Below are 10152 nucleotides of genomic sequence, written 5' to 3'. Positions count from 1 at the left end.
TTTAATGTATGACTTCTAATGTTTATATATATATATATTAAATTATTAAATTTATTTGAATTATCAATAATAATTTGAGGCAAACTTGAATCCAAAATATTTTGTTGAACATTTTTCATATTTTATTATATTACATGCTATATATTATATTATTTTATATATATATATATCACACTTTAAATTGTTTAACCTTATTCTGGGTCAGCCCGGAATAAGCGCAGCCAGCATTGAAGTGCTCGACTAACTCGTCAGTTGACATATCAAGAATCGCATCTAAATCAACATCTCTGTAGCTGAACTTCTTGAACATCCTCTTCTTAGGCTGTCCTGCAGCAATTTTAGGGTTTTAAATAGTATTTTTTATTTATTAAAAGATTTATTTTATTTTAATGTTATACGATGAAAACATAAGTTTATTATTTAGTCAGAGTTATATTCTCACTTAAACTTATATCTTTTATTATTTTTTTATCGGTTAAAATTCACGTTTTTTTAAATTGGGACAGCCAAAACTTGGGACTGGCTCTGTCAATTATGATAGCTCCATGTCGTGATCAATAGTTAAAGTATCCACGTCGTACTCAGTGATAGTGAAGGAAAAGATTCACGCCGTGGTAGAACACTTTGATAGTTGAAGAAGCTCTATAGTTGAAAGATTCGCCTAGACATTTAACACAATAATAGATAATGATATATCTATTGAATTTTCAAAATAAACCCACAAGCAAACTAAAACATTTTTATTAATAAATTGGCAACAATTTTATCAATAACTTTTTATTACCCTATAAAGTTTATTTATTTATCAAGAATTATTTTTAATTTAATTTTTCTAAAATAGTACAAAATTATAATTTTGTTATACAATCTCACTCCCACTGGACCAAAACAAAAAATTAAATGTTGATTAAAAATTATAATAAATTATATTATTTAATGTATGACTTCTATTGATATATAAATGTTTATATATATATATATATATATATATATATATATATATATATATATATTAAATTATAGTTGAATTATTAATAATAATTTGAGGCAAACTTGAATCCAAAATATTTTGTTGAACATTTTTCATGTTTTATTATATTACCTGTTATATATTATATTATTTTATATATATATCACACTTTAAATCGTTTAACCTTATTCTGGGTCGGCCCGGAATAAGTCCACCCAGCATTGAAGTGCTCGACTAACTCATTAGTTGACATATCAAGTATCGCATCTAAATCAACACCTCTGTAGCTGAACTTCTTGAACATCCTCTTCTTAGGCTGTCCAACAGCAATTTCAGGGTTTTAAATAGTATTTTTTATTTATTAAAAAATTTATTTTATTTTAATGGTTTATGATGAAAACATAAGTTTATTATTTAGTCAGGGTTATATTCTCACTCAAACTTATATCTTTTATTATTTTTTTAGCAGTTAAAATTCACGTTCTTTTTAAGTTGGGACAGCCAAAACTCGGAACTGGTTCTTGTCAATTATGATAGCTCAATGTCGTGCTCAGTAGTTAAAATATCCACGTCGTACTCAGTGATAGTGAAGGAAAAAATTCACGATAGAGCATTTTGATAGTTGAAGAAGCTCTATAGTTGAAGGATTCATGTGAACATTTAACACAACAATATATCTATTGAATTTTCAAAATAAACCCACAAGCAAATTAAAACATTTTTATTAATAAATAGCAACAATTTTGTCAATAACTTTTTATTACCCTATAAAGTTTATTTATTTATCAAGAATTATTTTTAATTTAATTTTCTAAAATAGTACAAAATTATAATTTTGTTATATAATCTCACTCCCACTAGACCAAAACAAAAAATTAAAAATTAACTGAACAAACTACATGAATAAAACATCACACTTTAACTATATATAGCAAAACTTTGTTTATGAAGTAAATATGTTATTATACAAAAACATTTTATGAAGTAAATATGTGATCATACAAAAACATTAAATAGTTCAACTGAAATTAACTGAAATGAAATAAAAAGCCTTTTTTTTCTTTTAAATAAAAACTCGAGTTAATATATAAAATTTAAATCCCAAGCCTCTCTCTTTCTTCTAGCTTAATCTGCAACTTGTCTTTTGCTATTAAGATGTTCTTGCTTTTCACAGTCGAAAACCACCACACCATCAATTCATCCTGTGAATAAACAAACAAACAAACACCAAATCATTGATTTACTATTATGAAATAATGAAATCTCAATTGGTTGGATCTACACTACCCAAATGCGAGAAGAGAATAACAAACAAACATATTGGATGAGATTATGTTCAAAAACTAAACTTAACTTCCATCAATTTATTGAGTTTTTTTTTACCTCAAGAAAACCTTTGTTGGAGATATATTGGCTTTCAACCGAGCATCTTACCCCTCCAACAACAACAACAGAAATAGAAACTTTGGATCCTTCTTCAACACATTCTTTTTGCTCCCCTATAAACAATTTATTATTTGCAAATTCAAACTTAAAAGAAAACAATTCTTAGTATTATGCTCATGGAAACATACCAGAAATGCAAGCCACTTGATAGCTAGTTCCTCCTACTACTTCTCCTTCCTTTTTCCCAAGCCGAACTCGCATAAAATACCCATTCAGTTTCGAAAGTGATTTTCCAGAATTTATCCACCTGAAAGGGATACAATACGATTTGTAAAATCAAACTCTCACTAAATAGAACAGGCTACACAATTTCAGAATCAAAAGGAATAAATTCAGAAACTTACTTCAATATATCCATACGAGTCAATCGGAGTTTCTTTATGAACTCAAACACTCCTATCGGCACATTTGCATGCTTCCTCAAGGGTTCCAACACATCATCCCCGGAACAAGAAACTAGCTTTTGACGTTCATCTGAGCTGGATTCTCTCTTTTCTGATGAGATTTTCCAGTCCAGAGTAGGGTTTATGAGAACAGGAGAATCGACTATAGGTTGTTTCCCGGTGTTGTTGTTGCTGTTAATCTCTACAGCAGACTCTTCTTTCTCTGCATCCAGAGGAATAAAGTGTTTGATGGCAACCAATCTCCTTGCGAATATGGAGGCAATGGCCTCGGAATTAACTTTTGGTGAAGACGGAGCATTGCTAAAATGATGAACAAATTTATCATCATCATCACCAAGGTTATCCACCACTTGTTCCAATTTTAACTGATCAACAGGAGGACCGATAATTGGCTTCATTTGATCAGGAGGACATTCAAGTTCCTTCTCTGCTCTTTGACCTTGATGATCTAATTTAGGAGTCAAAACATTTGCAGCTTTATGAGAAAATCGAGTGATCCACAAATTCGCCAAAGGTTCGGATTTGTGAGCAATCCCACTTATCATGTTAATATTTGCTTTCTCTGAATTGAAAGGAGCTTCACCAACTTCAGATGTGGACTCTGTAAACTTCCTCTTTAATAAAGAAGACGACTTATGAGAATTGTCAACTTGCACGAGTTCTTTTGACCTGTCTGCCTCTTCTTCACCATTAGATTCACCCTTTTTGTTATCCTTGGGATTTGCACAATATATTGACTGAAACATCGTCTGAAACCCTGCAATCCTACTTTCTGGCAGATCTTTTGTGCTTACAATGATCTGTTGGTCATAGTTTCCAATTCTGGTATCAGTGTTGACGAGAGAAAGAGGGAGAGCAGGAGGGAGAGCATCGGCTTCATCGGATTTGGATAGACCCTTCACAACGTTTGATATCCAGTTCATGAAAGAACTGTCCTGTCTGGGAAAAGAAGACGAAGCAGGGCTCTCATGGATATCTCTTTTGGCCCGTTTACTCTCAACAATATCTTGGTGTTCAAAGATCCACTTCTTTTTCCCTTTAGACAAAAGACCAGCACTATTACAACTCTCAACACTATCGTGACTATCATTCTCATCTTGCAACATCCTGTCGTTGAAGTCTCCAACGGACAAGGCTTTCTCTTTGCCTTTGTTTCTTGTATCAGGAGGGGATAATTCCTTCTTTCCTGAATCAATTTTGTCCTTCAGAGTCCATAAACCACTTTCGGCAGTGAATTCCTGGTTAACCATAGGAGTGCTGTTTTCTGGATTGGCTTTGTCTTTTCCAGATAAAGACGTACTATTTGATAACAACTCTTGCCGGGGCTCACTGGTCGAGCATAACTTTAAGCCAACTTCCCTTCCATATTCTCTACCTGCTAGAAAAAGCCACCAATTCCTAAGATTACAAAATATTATTGGAGAATAGGCAGACAACAATTTCAAACATTTACTGGCAATTTGCAAGTTCACTTTCCTTTTTCTTTTTTTCTCAAAAAGGTGAAATTTTATATATTAGAAAAAGGAAAGAAATATACATTCACGGATTACACAAGCAAGAACACAATTTGTAAGTTTATTTTCAATAAGAAGGTGAGTTACCACATTGAGGGCTGCAACTAGGATCAGTTGCTGGATTCATGCTTGTACTGCCTCCATGCGACTTTGCAAATCGTGTTTGCTCTCTGGTTTGAGAAATAGTAATGTTTTCCTCAATGATAGGATTCATATAAGTAGTTCTACTCGGTGAATTTCTTTGTGAATTTCTTTGTGATGGGGAAAGAATCATGTTGCTCGGCCCCACATCCCAGAAGTTATGGGGTCTCTGATCAGAAAATCTAGAATCAGTGTACTTGAGACTCAAACCTTTATGAGGAGACCACACTATCTCAGATAAGGGATCAGATGCTACAAATGTCATGTTTAACCTTGAAGCTGCTGCATTTACACCTGCACCAGACTCGATCCTCGATCCAGTCCGAATGCGCTGATTAGAAGCTCCCAAAGCAAGTTCTAAGTCAGTTAATGGTTGCAAATCATTCTCGCCCATTCATGATCAGCTGGACATCAGTTTTTTCGATACAAAGTGTCCTGAAAATTAATTTTAAATCCATCCATAAGCATTCAATCCTATAGCTTGTTCTATCAGAAGAAAGGTCATAGGCTACACTTGACAGAAGAAGACTGTTTCCATGTGAATTTATAGAAAAAAAGAGAGGCCACACATAAGCACCCGATTAACACGCGAAAGAGTAAATATATGGAGAGACAGGCGATGGAAAAACTAGGTTATATTTGAACTTCCCAAACCACTAAAATTGGTAATAATTTTCAGATGAAGACATTCTCAAGTGCTTCAATGAATGAAAACATTGAACACCAGGATGGAACAAAGAGAGTCGGTTCAATGAGATACATTCGATTCAATGATTGAGATTTAGCAGAAGAGCCAAACTGTAGAAACAAATCTAACGATATCCAAATTTCAACTCTGTTATAATCATATCGATCTCGTAATCATAGATAGAAAGAAACTATTAATGATTTATTCCTGAAGCATCAAAACATGAAACAGCATACGCTTCATGGATATCGTATCTATCGATTCAATTAATTGAATCAAGTGTAAGCAAGTAATGATGTGACGTGACAAATTAGTTAATTAAAGGTTAATAAAATCAAAATCGAGATCAGACTCTGAACATCTCCAAAATGGTAATTGAACACTAGAGCTGCTAACTTGTAATAGTGTAAAGTAATTCTTCATTCGCGATGACAAAGCTAAGCCACAAACCTTAAGTTAAAGACTGATTGAAACTGCTTCAAACACAGATATACTATATTCGAGTAAATTTTGATGAAAATCAACAAATTAGGATGAAAACATAGATAGAAATTAGGTTAACGAGTTGAAAAAGAAGAAGAGAAGAAGAACATACGTTATTAGTGTCCAAGTAGTGGAAACAAGTTGAAGTGAAGTTTATCCATTGATAGAGGAGCAGCTTCAGCGCATCCAATATATATAGTTTCTGAAGTGAGTCTGCGAGGTATCTCCGAGCTAAAGGATCAATGGAGGAGGAGAGAGAGAAGGAGGAAGAATTCGGTGTTGTATATTTGCCTGCCATAGACGTGTTACAGTTTCGTCTGTGTAATAGTGGCTAAGAATATTCCACGTGGATAACCAACCCAAATCCAGCACCGCCTTCCTTATATGTTTTTTATTTTTAAATTATTCATTAATAAAAATTATCGGTTAGGTAAAAATTGAATCCATTAAAATAATTAATTAACTCAATTTTTTTTTAAGAAGAGTAATAAGATCTTTACAGGTTTTCTGAATCTAATCTTCGATATCGTCTAATCTAATGGCATTATGCATAATTTTAACGGCTTACTTTCGTTGTTAAAAGTTCTTCGATTTTTTTCAACCAGATAATCCACTAGAAAATTATAGGAATAGAGACTCATTTTCTAAATCTCTCTTTTTAGTCGCCTCAATTCATGTCTCTCAATAGCTACTAACAGTTTCCGGTCTAACTCATTGTATTCCAATCAAATTTCACAAAACACTCAATATATTTGTAACAACGTGACAATGTAAAAATAGATGAGAAGTTGTTTCAACATTTTTGTAACATATATGACAACGACTCACATTAATCATGCATTTTTTTTATACATTTATCATTAGTGAGAATTTCGCCGTGAATAACACTTCAACTGAAAAAGGAAATCTTGGTAGGTATTTTAGACTCTTATAAATTTTCCTAACAAAGATCAATCGAGCTAATTTATTGAACAAAGTGTAACAATATCTCACATGAAAGTTATTCAGATCATGTCACCACATAGAATCACAAGAAGACGGGTTTAACCTTTTATTTTTAACAATGAACAAAAGTCTATCATTGGACATGTTTTCTTCACTATTCAATCTCTTTCTATATCTGATACGATTAGCAAAATTACTAAACTGAATGTCAAACATATATTTGACTGATGAATCTCTACAAATAGAAATAGAAACAAACTCGGGAAAAACCTTTGCCAAATATTTACCACCACACCAAGTGTCGTCCCCAAAACTAATCGAACTTCAATCACCCACAATAAAAATTAAATGTTCCCGATAAACCTTCCACATGGTATAAATATGCCCCTAAATGTAGCATTCCACTGGTCTATAATTTTTTTTGTTGAATCAACCAAACTTATCTCGACTATATTTATATTTAACCAGTTTAACCCAAATATTATCTGAGTATTGCTCAGATACAAATCTATTACATCATTATGATAATAAGACTTTATTAAAATAAACAAGATTACGGATTTTCAGTCCCCGACTCTTTTATTAATTTAACTTTATCTCAACTCACTAAATAAAAAAATGAGGAATCAATTAATACAATAATATTTTATGAAATTTGTAATCTATATATATATATATATATATATATATATATATATATATATATATAATGATGCTTAATTTTTAAAGTGTCCGGATTGCCGGGTCGAGAGCTGTGGTTAATTTGGATACTTGGGTCGAATTGTGGGTTGACCCGTTTTTAAATTTAAAACGGTTAAAAATAAAATTAAAAATGCTAGAGGTATGTTTCGAACTTGCAACCTATCAAAACAAGTACAACTCTTTAACCAGCTAGGCTACAAAGACTTTATATTTTAAATTCAACACCAAATTTGATAAACGCGGGACATTTTAATATTAATATAAGTTCAACTTTTTAACTAACTAATTTATATATATATAATATATATATATATAATGATGCTTAATTTTTAAAGTGTCCGGATTGCCGGGTCGAGAGCTGTGGTTAATTTGGATACTTGGGTCGGATTGTGGGTTGACCCGTTTTTAAATTTAAAACGGTTAAAAATAAAATTAAAAATGCTAGAGGTATGTTTCGAACTTACAACTTATCAAAACAAGTACAACTCTTTAACCAACTAGGCTACAAATACTTTATATTATAAATTCAACACCAAATTTGATAAACGCGGGACGTTTTAATATAAATATAAGTTCAACTTTTTAACTAACTAATCTATATCTATACATATATAATGATGCTTAATTTTTAAAGTGTCCGGATTAGCGGGTCGAGAGCTGTGGTTAATTTGGATACTTGGGTCGGATTGTGGGTTGACCCGTTTTTAAATTTAAAACGGTTAAAAATAAAATTAAAAATGCTAGAGGTATGTTTCGAACTTACAACCTAACAAAACAAATACAATTCTTTAACCAACTAGGCTACAAAGACTTTATATTTTAAATTCAACACCAAATTTGATAAACGCTGGACGTTTTAATATTAATATAAGTTCAACTTTTTAACTAACTAATCTATATATATATATATATATATAATGATGCTTAATTTTTAAAGTGTCCGGATTGGCGGGTCGAGAACTGTGGTTAATTTGGATACTTGGGTCGGATTGTGGGTTGACCCGTTTTTAAATTTAAAACGGTTAAAAATAAAATTAAAAATGCTATAGGTATGTTTCGAACTTGCAACCTAACAAGACAAGTACAACTCTTTAACCAACTAGACTACAAAGACTTTATATTTTAAATTCAACACCAAATTTGATAAACGCGGGACGTTTTAATATTAATATAAGTTCAACTTTTTAACTAACTAATCTATATATATATAATGATGCTTAATTTTTAAAGTGTCCGGATTGGCGGGTCGAGAGCTGTGGTTAATTTGGATACTTGGGTCGGATTGTGGGTTGACCCGTTTTTAAATTTAAAACGGTTAAAAATAAAATTAAAAATGCTAGAGTTATGTTTCGAACTTGCAAACTAACAAAACAAGTACAACTCTTTAACCAACTAGGCTACAAAGACTTTATATTTTAAATTCAACACCAAATCTGATAAATGCGGGACGTTTTAATATTAATATAAGTTCAACTTTTTAACTAACTAATCTATATATATAATGATGCTTAATTTTTAAAGTGTCCGGATTGGCGGGTCGAGAGCTGTGGTTAATTTGGATACTTGGGTCGGATTGTGGGTTGACCCGTTTTTAAATTTAAAACGGTTAAAAATAAAATTAAAAATGCTAGAGTTATGTTTCGAACTTACAACCTAACAAAATAAATACAACTCTTTAACCAACTAGGCTACAAAGACTTTATATTTTAAATTCAACACCAAATCTGATAAACGCGGGACGTTTTAATATTAATATAAGTTCAACTTTTTAACTAACTAATCTATATATATATAATGATGCTTAATTTTTAAAGTGTTCGGATTGGCGGGTCGAGAGCTGTGGTTAATTTGGATACTTGGGTCGGATTGTGGGTTGACCCGTTTTTAAATTTAAAACAGTTAAAAATAAAATTAAAAATGCTAGAGATATGTTTCGAACTTGCAACCTAACAAAACAAATACAACTCTTTAACCAACTAGGCTACAAAGACTTTATATTTTAAATTCAACACCAAATCTGATAAACGCAGGACATTTTAATATTAATATAAGTTCAACTTTTTAACTAACTAATCTATATATATATAATGATGCTTAATTTTTAAAGTGTCCGGATTGGCGGGTCGAGAGCTGTGGTTAATTTGGATACTTGGGTCGGATTGTGGGTTGACCCGTTTTTAAATTTAAAACGGTTAAAAATAAAATTACAACCTAACAAAACAAGTACAACTCTTTAACCACCTAGGCTACAAAGACTTTATATTTTAAATTCAACACCAAATTTGATAAACGCGGGACGTTTTAATATTAATATAAGTTCAACTTCTTTACTAACTAATCTATATAGGTGTTGAGTATATGGATACTTGAGTCGGATTATGGGTTGACCCACCCATAAACTTAAAACGGTTAAAAATAAAATAAAAAATGTTATCCGTAATTTTTTTCCCGATTTTTATATTAATACTCGTGCAAATGCACGGGAAAAATGCTAGTATATATAATGATGCTTAATTTTTAAAGTGTCCGGATTGCCGGGTCGAGAGTTGTGGTTAATTTGGATACTTGGGTCGGATTGTGGGTTGACCCGTTTTTAAATTTAAAACGGTTAAAAATAAAATTAAAAATGCTAGAAGTATGTTTTGAACTTGCAACCTAACAAAACAATTACAATTTTTTAACCAACTAAGCTACAAAGACTTTATATTTTAAATTCAACACCAAATTTGATAAACGCGGGACGTTTTAATATTAATATAAGTTCAACTTTTTAACTAACTAATATATAATGATGTTGAGTAAATGGATACTTGGGTCGGATTATGGGTTGACCCATCCATAAATTTAAAACGGTTAAAA

The 10152-nt window shown here is 31.6% G+C and overlaps 1 protein-coding gene across 3 annotated transcripts; it reads right to left on the bottom strand.

The window, feature by feature from the left end:
• Positions 1-1897: 1897 nt before the first annotated feature.
• Positions 1898-5912, bottom strand: LOC124920621. Of its 3 annotated transcripts, XM_047461147.1 has the most exons (6): positions 5759-5912; positions 4422-4879; positions 2761-4198; positions 2545-2663; positions 2354-2469; positions 1898-2172 (listed from the first exon to the last, which is right to left on the bottom strand). In XM_047461147.1, exons 2-6 carry the CDS (start codon positions 4867-4869, stop codon positions 2065-2067), a joined length of 2229 nt encoding a protein of 742 aa, XP_047317103.1. In that variant the 5' UTR covers positions 4870-4879; positions 5759-5912; the 3' UTR covers positions 1898-2064. The 3 variants fall into 3 exon arrangements, with proteins under 3 accessions (XP_047317103.1, XP_047317104.1, XP_047317102.1); XM_047461148.1 differs by lacking the exon at positions 5759-5912 and having other exon boundaries at positions 2761-4195; positions 4422-4944; XM_047461146.1 differs by lacking the exon at positions 5759-5912 and having other exon boundaries at positions 4422-4943.
• Positions 5913-10152: the final 4240 nt, after the last annotated feature.

The sequence above is a fragment of the Impatiens glandulifera genome, chromosome 1 (genome assembly GCF_907164915.1).
Source record: "Impatiens glandulifera chromosome 1, dImpGla2.1, whole genome shotgun sequence".
NCBI classification, from domain to species: domain Eukaryota; kingdom Viridiplantae; phylum Streptophyta; class Magnoliopsida; order Ericales; family Balsaminaceae; genus Impatiens; species Impatiens glandulifera.
Note: the sequence above shows the minus strand (reverse complement) of the source record. Positions and strands in the feature narration are given on the sequence as shown.

Coding starts and splice junctions, on each gene's coding strand:
- LOC124920621 (XM_047461147.1), bottom strand. CDS start 4,869: ATGGGCGAGAATGATTTGCAACCATTAACTGACTTAGAACTTGCTTTG. Junction 2,664..2,760: donor ACTCGTATGGATATATTGAA/GTAAGTTTCTGA, acceptor TATCCCTTTCAG/GTGGATAAATTCTGGAAAAT. Junction 2,173..2,353: donor CCAACAAAGGTTTTCTTGAG/GTAAAAAAAAAC, acceptor GTTTATTCACAG/GATGAATTGATGGTGTGGTG.